This window comes from Argopecten irradians, chromosome 2 (assembly GCF_041381155.1).
Source record: "Argopecten irradians isolate NY chromosome 2, Ai_NY, whole genome shotgun sequence".
Lineage (NCBI taxonomy): Eukaryota > Metazoa > Mollusca > Bivalvia > Pectinida > Pectinidae > Argopecten > Argopecten irradians.
In genome coordinates, this window is record NC_091135.1 from 12626359 (window position 1) to 12644816 (window position 18458).

The following is an 18458-nucleotide window of genomic DNA, read 5'->3' on the forward strand; positions in this document are numbered from 1 at the left end:
TGATTGTCTGACAGTCCCCAGGTGTCTGGACTCAGGTATACTTGATTGTCTGACAGTCCCCAGGTGTCTGGACTCAGGTATACTTGATTGTCTGACAGTCCCCAGGTGTCTGGACTCAGGTATACTTGATTGTCTGACAGTCCCCAGGTGTCTGGACTCAGGTATACTTGATTGTCTGACAGTCCCCAGGTGTCTGGACTCAGGTATACTTGATTGTCTGACTGTCCCCAGGTGTCTGGGCTCAGGTATACTTGATTGTCTGACTGTCCCCAGGTGTCTGGACTCAGGTTTACTTGATTTTAGTGGTATAACTTGTTTTCAATCAACTCTACTTTTACTGCCGAGCACCAGTATAATTTCCTAATTGTAATAAATATATTCTAGGGACAGGGAACCATGTAAAGTCCAACTGTATAAATCAAACGTGCAGTGACTCGGAGCTTGCCAAACATAGAACGAAGCAGTTAACAGATAGCTCCGGAAACCTGTTAGCGGACTCTCTTCAGGTGGGCTGGACGCCCGACAGGGACGGAGCCATGCCTGGGTCTGGTAAAGGAGTGTTCCTCCCCAACGTTCAGAATATGAAACATAACGTGTCTGAGAAGGTGGCTCAGGTAAGTCAGGGTCACTTCACTGTTCATGTTTATAGTCAGTACCGTGCATGTTAAGCATGTGAGTGATCAAGATTCGTTGATGTATCCGTCCTCTTTTCTTCTCTCCAAAGTTCTTTTTGTTTGTTTTTTTATGTAAATATGAACCGAGTTCTCTTACTTGTATGTCATATGTATCCTAATGTCTTCTACTTAATGTCTGGTAAAAGTCTTGTATGTTGTACTTTCTCTTTGTGCTATATATATAAACAATTATATACATGTTCATATCATAAGAATGATGGATTTATTAGGTTTAATTTCTGATCAAATTGATGCTTCATAGAAAACCTTGCATCAGAGGTGCGGAAATATTTGTAGATGATATCTTAGGAGTGACTAGAAAATGAACAGGTACAATATGAAGGCCGTTCAGCATCTTGGTATAGTGTTGTTGTTTTTAATTATGTTCAAAAGTTCAAATAAATATATAAAGGGAAATTTTGGAATGAAAAAGATTGCAGGGCCAAGTTTTCTGACATGCCAGAAAAGTATTCTGTAAAACTTTATAAATGAATTTTACCATCAATCAACAAAAAATTGTTAGATAATTTTGTTAAAGCTTGTCTTTTTAACACTATATTTACATAGTAATTTGTTATATTCTTAATCAGTAAAAAGCCTGGTCTGGTATCTATGTTTTGTTGCAAAACACAAATATCACAATTACTTGACTTAAGAAACATTTTTTCCCAAGCACTTCCTTGTAATCATTATTTTGATATCACAGCAAACACTAAAACTATTTGTGTTTAGAATCAAATGTGGAAGAGAATTAAACCTCTGAAATTATTAAAAAAAATCTATGCAAGCTCTGTTACATCAGATAGAGCAATCATATTTCATCCTTTACTCGTAAATTCACTTTATTCTGTTACATTATGTATCCTGCTGGTGAAGGTCTTCGTCTCAAACGAATCACAACATGGTCCACGTCTGCATGCTTCAAGTTGAACTTGAGTCACTTTTGACCTTTGTATCAAGTTTTCAGTTTTTTAAACTGATGGAGGTATGGTTCTGGTATTTATGGGCAAATTTTGGTTTCTTATCTACCAAAGTTGGTAACTATGATCAAGGGGACATAACTCTCACTTTCTGTGGCAACCATTTTTCACTGATGATCATGCAGCATGGTAGAAGTCACTGCACATTACATATTGGCTGTTCTTGATTGGTCATTAATAATTGGACTTTAATTCTTTGTTGTCAGTTATTAGTTGGTATCTTAATTATCAGTACAATTAAAACTATGTAAAATATTTTATGTTATGTAAAAGATTTTGAAAATTCATTTGATGTAAATGTTCATTAATGGTCAATATTTTATTACATCAGTTATTCTGTGTATCCATAATATCTAAGGATGAAAAACAAGATACATAACTTTATTTATTGTATTTATGATAATGCATGACTTCTGAAAATTTGATTTAATGATTTTTTTTAATGACAAAATTTGTATATTTCTTCAATAATTATATTATATCTGTGTTTTTTAGAAATGTTTATATATTTATGACTGATAAACAACTACTGTAGACATTTTAATTAATACGCGATTGAACATATGTGACTATCATAATATTTGCATTTTGCGAGGTCGTTTGTAGTATTTGACTAAGATGAGTTTTAGCATTTGTAGATTAACTGTATATAATTCTGTTAGATAGATTTCCACCTAGATCTTGATTAGGATGAAAATTAAGAAATATTGTGTATTGCAAAGAGGACTTTGTTGGGGATTTTCTTATTTTCTATGAATTAACTATTTGTTCAAAAATTAGTTAAAAATATTGAATAATAGGCATTAATGTAGTAAATTAACTTATTTTAGTATCTTTGTTTAAAGCAATAATTTTATATTTTAGTGAATATAAAAGGTATTTTTATTTCATTTATTGCCTATCAAACCTTTCATATTATTATAAAAAAATATTTGTTTCTAAAGTTTTATGTTTCTAATTAGTATTGTAACGTCCCTGTTGGCAGAATATCAAATTAGAATTGATTTATCATTAAAATTACTGTCAAAAAAGAAAGATAAAACTCAATTTTTGAACAAATGATTTATTAATTCTATTCCTGAATCAGTACTTGATTCCAAATTAGAAGAATGTTTTTCCCAAATTTTTGTAAGAATTTTGATTAAACAAAATTTGCAATGTACACAATATTACAAGACTGAAAATGAAGCCGACCCTTCTTCGGGGTCAGTGAATCCATGTACAAGGTCGTGGTGGTGGTACAGCCCTCATCTCGTTACTATGGTAATATGCATGTGGGTTAATTCTAGATTATACGGTATTAATTTCCTTACAGGCAAGTTCAGTCAAGGCCCAGATAGAAGAAATGGTAAGATCAGTTCAATACGATCCCCTTCTAACTTTGAAAATATCAACTGAAAATAAAAAATATATCAATGTAATGTTAATATATGTATATATAGAATTCATTTCATAAATTGAAGAAATAAAAAAATATTTAAAAACTAAATAATGTAACCCTAGCTTTCATTTTAAGCAAAAATAAATGGGGAAAAAAATTGAAGAAAAACAGCAATAATGCAGAAACAAAAAGGAGAGATGGAAGATTCAGTATTCCACTAATTCTGAAAAATAAATCTATACGAGGCTAAAAAATTATAAACAGATCTTTCATTGAAATTTCAGAAATATAATAAATCTAATATTGATATAATAATTAGTACAATCATCTTAATATTTAATTAAGGTGAAATAATTACCATTTTTCTTATTGATGTGTAATCGAATTTTGATCTTCAATGTTAAAACTAAAAGGACAAGAATAAATATGGTACTGAAACTTGTTCATGTTCTCAACTGATAATCAAAGATGAATTCTGAGGAACAAATGGATAATTGTTGACTTCATTCTTGTACCATACTATGATAAATAAATTACAGTAAAAACATATATTAAAATTGATTTAATCATATATTCATAAAAAATACATATTATTATTTTGTGATTATGTGAAAAATTATGATATAGCTTTATGCCATAAGATATCTAAATGGTGATGTAATCTTCTGATAATCTATTTTATTTTTATTGTAAAACATGGTTAAAAATACTGATTCATTCTTTGAAAACATTTTTAATGATATTTAAAAAAAAAAAAAAAAAATAGTTTTTAAAGAAATTGTATATAGTTAGAAGTCAAGATTCTTTTCTAAAATCTGTTTACATAGAAAAGTATAAATAGGTAATATGAATAACTGATAAAATTGTTACCCATTAGTAAGACATATTGATATTGTTTTCACATATATGTAAAATATTAAAGGAACATTTTGATAAATATAAAAAAAACATGCTTAATTAGTTAATCCTTCCCAGAATCAATAAAAATCTTTAAAATTTTGTAAAAGAATAGAACTTTTCAAAAAAATTTCATTAAATTTTGTTATTTAAAAAAAAAAGTAATTTTAAAAAGTCAATAGACGCTACCACTCTAACTGGGCTAGGGAATGAGATAACGAAACACTGTACTAATATTGTACCCTTTGAGTGACCCCCTAGAGGTTCATCCCACACTAACTGGCATTGACTCTCCAGGGTTTCATGCTAACTAACTCTTTGGACTTGTTCTACTTAGTTTCTAACTAGCTGTTGGTGGATTTCGAGTTTTAACTAACTGTGCAGTTTCCTCTTTGTTTGCCAAATTAATTTGGTTGGATAATGGTCTCCTGGGTTGTCCCCAGACGATTCCTATATTTGTCCTTTTGGATTGTGTGTCACAGGATCTGACCTTTTTTTCCAGTATACATGTCGGTGTTCCCTGTGAAGGATTTGGACTTGAGAACAAGTTCCGTGTGAACAAGAGACATTTTATGAATTGCATGACTATTTCATTTATCTGATGAAAACTCATAAAATGATGAAATTCTGTTTGTAATGTTTTTTTAAGATTTGAATATTTTGTATTTTTGAACTAATTGTTCAATGGGAACAGGACATATTATCTCATTTTGAGAAGAATTGAATTAGTTTATATGGAGAAAAAAAAATGATAAGGGATTTATGAAAATTTCTCATACTAGCTTATCTAGGTCTTGGTAGAATATTCCTTACAAAAGAAAAATATTAGTTGTCTTTGTTTGAAAAGTTTTATTATATGTACTATAATCTACCTAGGTTTGCAATGAGCTGAATAATTACTTGTGAAAATCTTTGAATATTTGAAGAACTTATTTATGATCATGATTTGAGTGAAATCCTCTGACCTCCGACCCATCCACTATTAAGTAGTTAATAAATCCTTTATATTAAACAAGGATTTATTTGGTCTTTACGTTTCTTTATATCTTTCAAGACCAAATATTAGATGGTAATAATATTGCAAAATTTTGCCATGATGATGACTACCTCTTCTTTGTCTATGACTTTTAATACAAACATTTAATTATATTGGCTTCTTAAAGTGGCTGACCTTGTAAGACCTAAGTTGTTCTTATTAAAAAAACCCAAAAAACTCTGTAAATATACAGTGTTGCTATGGTTATGCCGTCCAAACCACTAGTTTGTGTATCACATGCTATCAGGAATGGTAACTAGATCCATCAAAGTGAAATTATGGCTGGTACGTTTTAGTGATGAACTATTTCCTATATATAACTTATATAAGAGGTTTAACAAAGAAAATACTTTACATGTTTCAATTCTAGAATCTCTTTGTTGCTTACTCTGTATTGAGATGCTTCCTCAAAGCTGTTTAAAGATAATGCAGGGAATAGGCCCCTTTCCAAGCATTGATAGAGACCCTTATGTTGATATCGACTGTCACGGAAGAGAGGTTAATAACAGATAATATTTTCTTAGCTTGCAAATTTTTGAATTCATGAAAGGTTTGCTGTCTTTCATTCAACTGAATATTGCAATTATTTATGAAGAAAATTATTGTGTTAAAAATTATAGCAAAATATTTTACGAACATGCTAAAACTTTCTGGTGAAATTTGTTTACTGGTGGTGATGGAAAATGTCGGTTTGTTGCCAAAGTGTATGCCACAATAGGAGTCTGTGAAAGTGTTGTGTCCTGAAGAGATCTTGATAATTTACATTGGAATGATAATAAATCTGTATTTATTGGTGTGATGACCAGGAATCGAAGACATGACTTTTCATAATCAATCTGTACCTTGGAGAAGAACAAAAACATGACTTACAATAAGAAGTCAGTGACTATCTCTTTAGTTAGGGATATTTTGGAAGAAGATCATATCTCTCCTATTCTGGATGAACAGTCCTCTCCAAGAAACAAACAGGTAAGTTTGATGATATGGTTTAAAGGTCAAAAGGTCAACATAAACACCATTAAGTGGGTATAGGGTGATATGACTCATTTGCATGTTTGGTTATGAACTGCCATGTCAAGTTTTATGTCTATGAACTGCCATGTCAAGTTTGATATCTATGACTTTGATGAAATGTTAAAAGATCAATCATGCTGTTGTTTTGACATCATTGGTTGGGCGTTAGAGGTCAAAGGGTTAGTATTAACAGCATTGCTTTGTTTAAAAAGAGTCAAAGGTCAACCATGCAATGACTTTATCAGTTACAGAATAAGTCATAACTTATCATTGGTTAGAGTCAGTTTTAATACAAATTGAAACTTGAACGGTTATATATATTGTTTGAGTGATTGGTATTATGGTTTGAGTGAATGGTTCTATGGTTTTAATGAATGGTTCTATGGTTTGAATGGATGGTTCTATGGTATGAATGAATGGTTCTATGGTTTGAGTGAATGGTTCTATGGTTTGAGTGAATGGTTCTATGGTATGAATGAATGGTTCTATGGTTTGAATGTATGGTTTGAATGAATGGTTCTATGGTTTGAGTGAATGGTTCTATGGTTTGAGTGAATGGTTCTATGGTTTGAGTGAATGGTTCTATGGTTTGAGTGAATGGTTCTATGGTTTGAATGAATGGTTCTATGGTTTGAATGAATGGTTCTATGGTTTGAGTGAATGGTTCTATGGTTTGTGAATGGTTCTATGGTTTGAGTGAATGGTTCTATGGTTTGAGTGAATGGTTCTATGGTTTGAGTGAATGGTTCTATGGTTTGAGTGAATGGTTCTATGGTTTGAGTGAATGGTTCTATGGTTTGAGTGAATGGTTCTATGGTTTGAGTGAATGGTTCTATGGTTTGAGTGACGTTCTATGGTTTGAGTGAACGGTTCTATGGTTTGAGTGAGTGTTTCTATGGTTTGAATGAATGGTTTTTGGTATGGTTCTATGGTATAATGCATGAATCTATGGTTTATAATTGAGGTACAATATCTGTGTCTGTGTGAAACCATTCCCAGTGTTATAATCAGGGCATACCAAAGATCAGCCAGGGGTATTGTCAATATTGTAATAATGTATATAATGATATGTAAAATGGATTTGTATTACTGATAGATACTTTATCGGGATATCGTCTGTAACAGGTGACCATCTCAGACTGTCTGACCTGTTGGCCAGTGTTTGCTGATTATATCTTTCCCTCATCTGGTCCAAATAGATGGAATTTGTAAGCTTATGTCATTAATTGATACTTGAACAGGAAAGAATGACAATATTAATGGAACTATCATTACTTTTATTAATCTAAATGTAGGTTATATCCAAGTGCAAGAATTTAGTTCTAACACATCATCAACCATTTCTATGTTGTATCCATGTGCAAGAATTTAGTTCTAATACATCATCAACCATTACTATGTATCTGTATATGGTGGTTAATGAGGTAGCTACCAGCTACTACCGGCCTTGACCACAATTATCCCTGGCTGTTATACCTTCAGGAAACAGTAAACCCTTAGTAGGGTATATCAACATCCAATACAGCACCTGTAGGTAAGAGTTTTGAGTGAACCATTAAACTGTATGTAGGTCTACAAGCGAATGATCGGGAGATACATAGAGGAGATAGAAATGGATCCATGTTCACATGTGTTTTAGCCATGCACTCTGTGGATATCAAGATAATTAGGACTTCCCTATTCAATATTTCAGTGTTGTACATTCAATGACTTGTATCGCTTGGTTTTTTGAGAACGGAGATAAGAAGCGTGGTTGCGGACATGTTTACATCATACTTGGCAGGCCACTGTCTCCTGTTCTCCTTACAAACTAGATAGCTTTACTGTCCATTAGCCAGATAATTGGTACACAACAGCTTTTTATGAGAATGCCATTATATTTGCCATGATTCTTGTTGTTGAAGCCAAGCTTCTGTATAAAATGTTCCTACAAACATTGGACTAATGGTGGAATATGTGATATGTAGATAGGCATCAGTACTTGATTTATTAGCACAAGGAAATGAAACGTTTTCTGCTGGCATTTAGTGATTTATATTCAGAGTGTTTTTGCTTATTCAGTAGCTTTGATGCTGTTATTGATGCTGTCAACAATCACCAAATTAGATGATTCTTTATTAACCTGTGAAGGTACAGAGGAGAGGGGGCTTATTTGAGGATATCTTCAGTAAGGTACATCACTATATTTCTTCACAAAAGGCGAGGGGCCTATTTGAGGATATTTCCAGTAAGGTACATCACTATTTCTTCACATGGAGAGGGGGGCTTATTTGAGGATATTTTCAGTCAATACATCACTATTTTTCACATGGAGAGCGGGCTTATTTGAGGATATCTCCAGTAAGGTACATCACTATTTCTTCACAAAAGGAGAGAGGGGCTTATTTGAGGATATCTTCAGTAAGGTACATCACTATTTTTTTCACATGGAGAGCAGGGCTTATTTGAGGATATCTTCAGTAAGGTACATCACTATTTCTTCACACAAGGAGAGGGGAACTTATTTGAGGATATCTTCAGTAAGGTAGTACATCATTATTTCTTCACATGGAGAGCGGGGCTTATTGAGGATATCTTCAGTAAGGTACATCACTATTTCTTCACATGGAGAGGGGGGCTTATTTGAGGATATCTTCAGTAAGGTACATCACTATTTCTTCACAAGGAGAGAGGGGCTTATTTGAGGATATCTTCTGTAAGGTACACCACTATTTATTCACACAAGGAGAGTGGGGCTTATTTGAGTATATCTTCAGTAAGGTACATCACTATTTCTTCACATGGAGAGGGGGGCTTATTTGAGGATATCTTCAGTAAGGTACATCACTATTTCTTCACATGGAGAGCGGGGCTTATTTGAGGATATCTTCAGTAAGGTACATCACTATTTCTTCACACATGAGAGCGGGGCTTATTTGAGGATCTCTTCAGTAAGGTACATCACTATTTCTTCACACATGGAGAGCGGGGCTTATTTGAGGATATCTCAGTAAGGTACATCACTATTTCTTCACATGGAGAGGGGGGCTTATTTGAGGATATCTTCAGTAAGGTACATCACGTTTCTTCAATGGAGAGGGGGCTTATTTGAGGATATCTTCAGTAAGGTACATCACTATTTCTTCACACATGGAGAGGGGGCTATTTAGGATATCTTTAAGGTACATCACTATTTCTTCACATGGAGAGGGGGGCTTATTTGAGGATATCTTCAGAAGGTACATCACTATTTCTTCACATGGAGAGGGGGCTTATTTGAGGATATCTTCAGTAAGGTACATCACTATTTCTTCACATGGAGAGCGGGGCTTATTTGAGGATATCTTCAGTAAGGTACATCACTATTTCTTCACACATGGAGAGGGGGCTTATTTGAGGATATCTTCAGTAAGGTACATCACTATTTCTTCACAAGGAGAGGGGGGCTTATTGAGGATATCTTCAGCAAGGATCACTATTTCTTCACAGAGAGGAGGATTTATTGGTAATACTGTACTCTAAAAAATCACTTCAGTGGAGATGAATTATATCAGACAGTAAATACACTAAGAAAGAGTAAATGTTTTACAAATAAAATGCAATATAAAGATATATGTTTAAAATATCACAAAAAGAAGGATAATTTACTTGTCTGTTAGTCAGAATAATACAAACAATATATTTCACAGCACTCACAATATACATTGGAAAGAACAAACAAAAGTAAATACAAGTCCATAATATACAAATGTTTCCATGCAATGCGTTCAAAGATGCATGTGTGTTAACTGTTAATTGTGCCAATTTTTTTCTGCAGGATTTGTAATGGAAAGCCAATTCACTGCAAGACTTAATTGAAGAGAACATTTCAGAGTTAACAATACCAGAGCACTTACATGTGGCTACAATCACAGAATGTATTAGAGATGGAAACATCCTGTTATCAGAAACGAAAAACTAGATGCAGCTAGGCGTGTAGCATCTTGATATGATGGTTAATTTCTTATTTTGAAATCTCAATGATTATCATTTCGGTATAATATTTGAAATGAAATATATTGGCCTTTTGACATTGGAAACATCTTATCATGCCAACACGGAGAAGCATGGACAACATGGTTTGACAGTTTGACTGTAGTGTTATCAGATTCCGTCAGTTTGATAAAATGTCCTTCACTCTGTGTGAAGATACCACCGTGTAATTGACCCATCATTCCGCCGTAGATTTCCGTAATACTTTGTATCAAGTGGATTCAGGAACTTGACAATAGGGTTGATATTTACAAAATTGATAACATGAATTTAGACTGCAGTGGGCCACAGTTCTATATAGCTTCAACAAACAACTCTTGCTTTCATCTGATCCATTAACTGTTTCGTCAAATCAATTTTTCAGCATTGAGTAATAAATAAATTGATGATAAATAAATATAGATAATTAGTGAATATTCAGAGGAAACTTGTTTAAAGAAGAGTCTTGGATAACACATTCTTTGAGGTCTATTAATAAGGTCAAATGTTACAATGTGAGAGTGCAGGAATGTCGCTATCTAGAAATGGTAAATTAAATGAACATGCTTTATGCTATAATTTAGATTTAAGATAATGAAGGTGAACTATAAGAGTATATGTTATGTATTACTTATCAAAACTTAATAGAAACACCTTCCATAACATCTATTATTTCAGGAATATTTATAAAAACAAGATTATGCAAGATGACTGCTATCAAGAGTGTGCCTGTACTTTGTCATTCTAATGTTAACATTCATAGCTTGTGTAACAAAACATATTACATAAAGCTGACATACATGATGATACACGGTGTCCAATGACCAGATGTAATTAGAATGATCAGCTGGAATTGGGTACGCGGGTGATTGGCCATTTTCTGATCGTGGCAGCTGAAAGCTATGTGTGTCACTGCCAACTTCCATACCATGGTTATGAAGTACGTATATGATGATGCAATATGATCGCTGTCAAACTCATCATGGATGCGCGCTGTTTATAGACCCCAGTGACGTCCTTGTGTCAGTAGGATTCACTGGACACCGTCTTTGTGTCGTGTTATTCACTGGACATGCTGTTACTGACTGAACACCTGATATTGTGTTAAATAATGTCATTATAATTCTTCACAACTGTAACATATGACATTTACAGATCAGCTATATACAACTGAACCAGAAAATTCAATAAATGTTAAATATCACCAGATTATTGATTTTTATAAAGAGACCTTTTTCAATCAATAAATTTTCCAGAAATGAATATGGTTCTGCCTCCCACGTCTTCTGTTTTATCAACTTATTGACACATTTTCTGTATATATATGATGTTGTATTGCTGAAAATGTCCCACAGTATACCTTCCTTAACTGTTGACTGACACCCTGATCTCCAAATATCACTGGTAATCAATCTATCACGAGAGAAGAGAAGGGGGGGGGGTCTTGTAATTTCTCTGGTCAATTGCATTGTGAAAATGATGTAAATCTGCAATTAAATGATGTATACTATGTATAAACATATGTAGTCTTAAGAATGTGCAAGCTAGTTTGGAGAAAAACCACTGACCAACAAGGGTATGCCTTGTATGTGTAAGTCTGCATGTACAGGCCACGTTCTGCTCCAGGGGACCTACTGTCATTACCAGGTGGATTAGAGGTTAGTGTAAACATTTTTTGTTAATGGTACAAAACCATTAAAATCTGGCTATTATTTACCTCACTTTGGAATAGTAGAGTCTGACTAAACTACGTGACCTAAAGTACAGCATGGCGTTCTTTTGTTCCAAGTGCACATTTTGATGTACCCAAATTCTAAGTTGCTAACAGCATTAGAAAAACTATTTGCATATGTTGTGTGCTTACTTTTAGAAGCCAATTATGTAAACACTTTAAAGCAATTAAATTTTAAATAAACTAGAAAATGAAAATATGATTGGGTAATTGAGCCAGTAAACACTTTAAAGTAATTAAATTTTAATAAACAAGAAAATGAAAATATGATTGGGCCATTGAGCCAGAAAATCTGGTTTCCTGCCGTCTTAAATCAGCAATGTAGATCATTCACAGATTTAATTACTGGAGCTTGTTAGCTCGTTAATTAGTTATTATCTCGTTAATTCATTCTGTTGTTAATTATATTGACGGCAAGTTGTCTGCTACATATGTACCACACATTATAAGCTTTAAACAGATCTGTATGCGGGATTCAGCTGCCCATTAAAATCCTGTGTAACTTTAACCGTTGATTCTCAGTAAACTTATAGTGTTAACAACCTTGATACATCATTGATGGAATCCTGTCTCCCTGTCTTAAGTAGTAATACACAGACTTTTAATTATTAAAACTGTTTGAAGATTTTTCATTATAAAGATTTTAAAGTACAGAGGCAATATTGGTGCCTGACATTATGAATAAATCCCTGAAGATCATATATTAATCATCTCCCAAAAATATATTATTGAAATATTGCACATTCTCATTATCAAAATGACCATATATGGTAAGAAAATTTGTCGTGGAATTTAGAATTCATCCCATATGGTTTACTGACATGTTGATGAAAATTATGTTATCTATTTCAGTAGATAATATGGAGAAAATCCCAATACATAAGTATGATAATAAGTAATTTAAGAAAAAAGTATATTTATACATTATGATGGCATTTCAGCATGTGTTATGGTATTGGTAAAATTGATTCCTTGAGATTAAAAGTTCTTTTCCCCTCTGTGTATGAAATTGACTTACCGGACAGCCTGTTGCGTTATGAATTAAACCAGAGAATCCCTAGTTACAAGATAAGCAGCGCAACTCTCCTCAGTTCTGCCATCTTTCTGCCGATGATTCTGCTGTTTGGTTCGGCCTCTGTCACTTCCCACCCTGGGTCTGTAACTAGGAGTGACATTATGGGAGTTGGATGTGCTGTGTGAATGTTTTCCTTGTGAGCTTGTCCGGTAGCTGGTGTAGAGTATAGTGGAGCTAGCACATTGTGTCTCCAGCTGCTCGGGAGATACCACAAGTAAAGGTGTTTTATTTACTTAACTGTGCGTGGGCCACCTCTTAGCATCACTCATACTGTATATAAACTATTAATGAGACTACAACAGCTTTATCACCCAAGTATGGGATCTGTGTAACAGTTGTGATTACTGCCGTCATCATACAGCTTTAATATTCAGTGTCATCAGAGTGCTATAAGAGTTCTGACTTCAAAAGTAATCAGCATGCAACCCTAGAGTGTCATCAAAGGGTGCCATCAGAGACGCCACCAGAGACCGCCACCTGAGTATGGACAGTTGTGACTTCTGGTGTCATCATACAGTCATGTGAAGTGCCGCCTGAGATAGTTGTTACTATAGCATTGACCACACAGATGTGTACAGTGGTCATCACACGGCCATCTGAGCACTATAACAGTTGATTGTCGTTACAGTACTCATTATCTGTGGCTAAAAAAAAGTGGCATCAGACCATTATCTAAGTATAAACAGTTCAATTGTGGCATCATTTATTGTCTCCTTGTGTACCTGGAAATCGTTTACCAAATCTGGATGTGATGATCATCAATTACCTGTTACTAACACCTGTTGATAATTGTCCTTTACATTGACTGTATGATTCTTTCCTCTCCTCTTTATTACAGTAACTAATTGGTGTTTCCTTGGTTTATTTATCAGGTAATTAGTTTGCTAAATGATTGGTATCTTGACTATGTATTATTGAACATGCATTTAATAATGGAATAAGTGTATCTTCTTCCAGACTTAATAATTACAGAGATAGCTATGCAGCTAATCTCACGTTGTTACTATATAGTGCTGAGATTTTGTAATAGAATTCATGTCAAGTCATAGATAGAATTTTATCCCAGAAAATGTACATTATAAATGTAGTGTTTTCTTAACATAATGTATGATATGAAGGAGACAGTAAAGTTGATGCTGAATGATGTGACCGCACATTGACTTTAGTCCTAGCAGAGAGTCACCAGAGCAAATCGCTTGCCTTGATTCCGTCCTCCCATCCTCAGTAATTCGTTATTGATCACATTGAGGTATATGATACAGTCGGTGAAACAGGTGACAAGGCCAACACTGCCAGGAGATTCCTCGCACTAAATATTTTCTTTGTGTTTCATCAGAAAAAACTCAAACTAATGACGTAAAGTGCAATTAAAACACAGAAAAGTAGATTTGAAATGTATAGATCTACATGGGGCAACATTGTTTTTGCACAGTGACATTTTGTGGCTATTCATGGTGGCATGATTCCTGTGGCACTATTAGAATAGTGTGTGACGTTATATTGGCTGTTTCTGGATGTGTATCTCCCAGGATCTTTATCGTAACGACTGATGGTTTGTAGACGTGAAAGTTATTGGACATACTAACATTAGAGCAGGGCAAGTGTACACTCGGGAGATCTGATGTTGTCACAGTAGAGGCATGGAGTTGTACGCAGAATCAGCCTGGTAGTGTAAATACTTACTTAAAGATATCATTATTTAGTAACAGTAATATAAATAGTTTTGTGAACTTTATAACCTTCAATGTCTATTGTTATTGATCTGGAAAAATACAATTGTATTTATTATTTATAAAAAAGATACGATTATAATTTGAACAGAATCCCACCGTTTATTACACGGTCATGCCTTAATGGGTTCTTCAGATTCAATTTCATGGCCTTTCTTATAACGTAGGATCTGTGAACATCAGTTTTAGTCAGACAATCGAACCATGATGTGTAGAACTCTACATGTGCCTTCTTCATGTTGGATTTCAACTTGTTTCATTTTGTTGAATTGACAAAAGAAGTGGTTGTAAACCGACAGGAAAAAAATGTGTTCTTTGTGATTTCTTGATTCTGAGGATACATTTGTGCTTTCACCTTCTCCGTGTCGGAAAACCTGATGTATTTAGAAGTTTCTCTCATTGAATCATGTCCAAAAACAACAAGTTTTAGTTCGTTGAGATTATCTCCAATGAAGGACCTTCAGGTAAAGAGTACTTTCGTTACGATCCCACAAACGGAGACTATCCAGGAAGACCAGGACCACAAACTTGCTCATGATGCTGTCAACAACATACGATTCAGTCGGCGACGCTCTGCCATCACGGAGGTAAACAGATTTTTTTGTTAATATTATTTCAATGTTACAGAGACATGATGGCCAGTGTTTGATTTACAGAGAATAGGAATTATTGTAGATCAGAGAGGAGAAAATGTAGCAGCCAGACTGGGATTCAAACCCGGGACCGCCGAACACTAGCCTAATGCTCTACCACTGAGCTACCTGGTCACCGATGATCGACCCAGTTCAATCCCGCTACACATGAAACAATCTTCAGTCTGAAATTTTGTTTTGACCTTGCCAATCACAACTGATGTTTTAAAGCATTACAAAATAAACTCATTTTGATTGGTTAAGCAAACAAATTTGGTTGATTAGGCTTAATATTCTATTAACAGCATATAAGAACGGCCTATAGGCGTTAAGCCACTCACCTTTCATCTAGCCGACCATATATATTGGTTCAATCCCCACCACAGATATGAAAAAGCCAAGGGTGATATGGGTTTCCACTGGACATTCCAGTTTCCTCCCACTTTCAGACCCCTTGCACACTTAAATCTGGGCCATCAAAAGTGATTTGTATAAGTTATATAACTTCAATCGAAAAAGAAAAAAAATTATTTTCAAGGACGCCTTCCCTGTATGCAGGGTTGCATGTGTAAATGCATATATGTTTTGGGAGATTGCAGTATATTTGTACTCTGCCTCTTTGCAATAATGAAATTTAAACTCTTTTGCTGTTGCTGCATGTATAATGCTGTCACATGGAAAGTTTACCATGGCCAATGGTTAATGTATATCTAGAGGCAGTCAGCTGTAGTAGCTGGTGGCTAGACCTCATCGAACAACACATTAAAACCTTGGAATTTATGTAACCTTGAAAACCTACCCTCCATCATTACAAATGAAGTTCTCAGGCTACATCTGTCAACCAGAATTAGTTTAACGTTTAAATTTGTCATATACTTTTAAAATTCCATTGCATAAACCTTCTTTGATATTCCTCATGATCTTGTTAGTGTGGACATGATATAATTACATTTATCATTTCCAATATTCTAATGTGACCATACAAACAGGATGAGCTCTTTTTGAAAGGTATGTTTTTGATTAAAAAAAAACTGGAACATGGACTCCTTTTGAACATAACTTGAAAAGCAAAGCCTGAAAGTGGCATTTAAGTATAGCATGTTAATGTAATCAACAGTATTCTCTGCGGCCATATTGGATTATTCATTTCTGACAGAAATCACAGAGTTTTATTCATAAAAAAGCAGGAAAAATCTACTGATTGTGAAAGTGATACATTTAATTGCTTTTTGATGTGATTTAAAGTTACAAAGCCGAAGTCATCTGCTTCTTATATTAATAGAGTATTAAGTAAAACGAAATGGATGCAGGAAATACATCTCAGTGAGAAGCTGAAATAACTCTCAGTGAGAAGCTGAAATACATCTCAGTGAGAAGCTGAAATAACTCTCAGTGAGAAGCTCGAAATAACTCTCAGTGAGAAGCTGATCGAAATAACTCTCAGTGAGAAGCTGAAATAACTCTCAATGAGAAGCTGAAATACATATCAATGAGAAGCTGAAATACATCTCAGTGAGAAGCTGAAATACATCTCAGTGAGAAGCTGAAATACATCTCAGTGAGAAGCTGAAATACATCTCAGTGAGAAGCTGAAATACATCTCAGTGAGAAGCTGAAATACATCTCAATGAGAAGCTGAAATACATCTCAGTGAGAAGTTGAAATACATCTCAATGAGAAGCTGAAATACATCTGTGAGAAGCTGAAATAACTCTCAGTGAGAAGCTGAAATACATCTCAGTGAGAAGCTGAAATACATCTCAGTGAGAAGCTGAAATACATCTCAGTGAGAAGCTGAAATACATCTCAGTGAGAAGCTGAAATAACTCTCAGTGAGAAGCTGAAATACATCTCAGTGAGAAGTTGAAATACATCTCAGTGAGAAGCTGAAATAACTCTCAGGTAGAAGCTGAAATACATCTCAATGAGAAGCTGAAATACATCTCAGTGAGAAGCTGATCGAAATAACTCTCAGTGAGAAGCTGAAATAAATCTCAGTGATCGAGAAGCTGAAATACATCTCATTGAGAATTAAGCTGAAATAACACTTGGTGGATTCAGCATTATAATTATACACAACAAAATACAGTGAAAGTGTGCTTAACATGGCTAAATGTCTGTATGAAAAATAAATCTCAATGGAAAATAGTCAAAGAATTTACAAAAAAATATATATTAAAAAAAATGATGTGAAGTTATACAAAGATCATATGTTATTCATCAAGATTAAGATCTATTGGGTGATATAGATAAGAAGATAGCATTAAGGACAAGTCACTACAGAGTTAAGTGCCATGTAAAAAGGATTGGCCCTAAATGACCTTAGTTGTCGATGGGCCGTAAAACTCAAACAAACAAATGTAAAAAGGACAAACTACCTGGATGGTGTTTGACCACTGTATATATAAGGGTTCTACATGGACTGTATTTAGCAGCACCACTAGCTGTCATGGTCTAGGTCATGGCGTGTTTCCACTGTCAAAGTCTGTTAGGACTCAAAAGGATTTAGGTGAAGAACAGATATAAATAAAACCTTTAGGAAATTGTACTATTGAAGATTCATAACTTGCTTCCATTGTCCTGACATCTTAGATAATATGCCACAGGTACTGGAGGTCGATCGAGTCTGATGCTGACATGATGATCCAATATTTGATGTCATAATTCATCACTGGACTTCAGTGGTAAAATGATGAAATTATGAAGATGATCTAATTTTCGTTATTATTTTGCCACAGTGACCACCAAATTACCTGCCATTAATGGACTTGGCTAATGTAATGGCTGTAACAAAGATGGTCTGTAGATTGATCAGGCTCCTGCTAGCTCCTGTCTTCTTGTCTTAATGGACATTATAGTCAGGTGCAATTCTCAAATCTGTTTTCTCTTAGAAACTAGAATTAATGTTATATACCACTTAAAATGTTAGACATTACAGTTAAATGGCAACTCAAAAACTTACATAAATCATGTACAGAAAAAAGAAAATCAGAGAGTAAAAAACTTTGAAGTCAGGAAGAGTCTTAAAAGATCTTTTGGCTCTGATTAATAAAAATGCTGAAAGATTTCAAGTTCGTGCTTGAATTACACTGAAAGTGATTACGATCAATAGTATACAAGAGGAGAAGTAGGATTTCAATGCGACTAAAAACATATAGTAAGGTATTTGTAGGTGAAAAATTGATATATGCTAGGAAAGTTTATATATAGAGTATAATAATAGGCCATTTTTTGCACAATACCAGTAAGAACTTTGTGCTTTGGATATACATTGCATTAGCAATGTCAATATTTAGCTCTGTAGCATAATTCTGGAT

The 18458-nt window shown here is 34.2% G+C and overlaps 1 protein-coding gene across 5 annotated transcripts in view; it reads left to right on the plus strand.

Annotated features, from left to right (window-relative positions):
• LOC138314488 (voltage-gated inwardly rectifying potassium channel KCNH6-like) overlaps positions 1-18458 on the plus strand; it is a 164346-nt gene that overhangs the window by 111798 nt on the left and 34090 nt on the right. For 3 of the 5 annotated variants that reach the window (XM_069254845.1, XM_069254846.1, XM_069254848.1), the window contains 2 exons: positions 385-614; positions 2970-3002. In XM_069254845.1, the coding sequence (XP_069110946.1) occupies positions 385-614; positions 2970-3002 (263 nt within the window). The remainder of the gene's footprint in view (positions 1-384; positions 615-2969; positions 3003-18458) is intronic. The other 2 variants (XM_069254847.1, XM_069254850.1) reach the window with 1 other exon arrangement.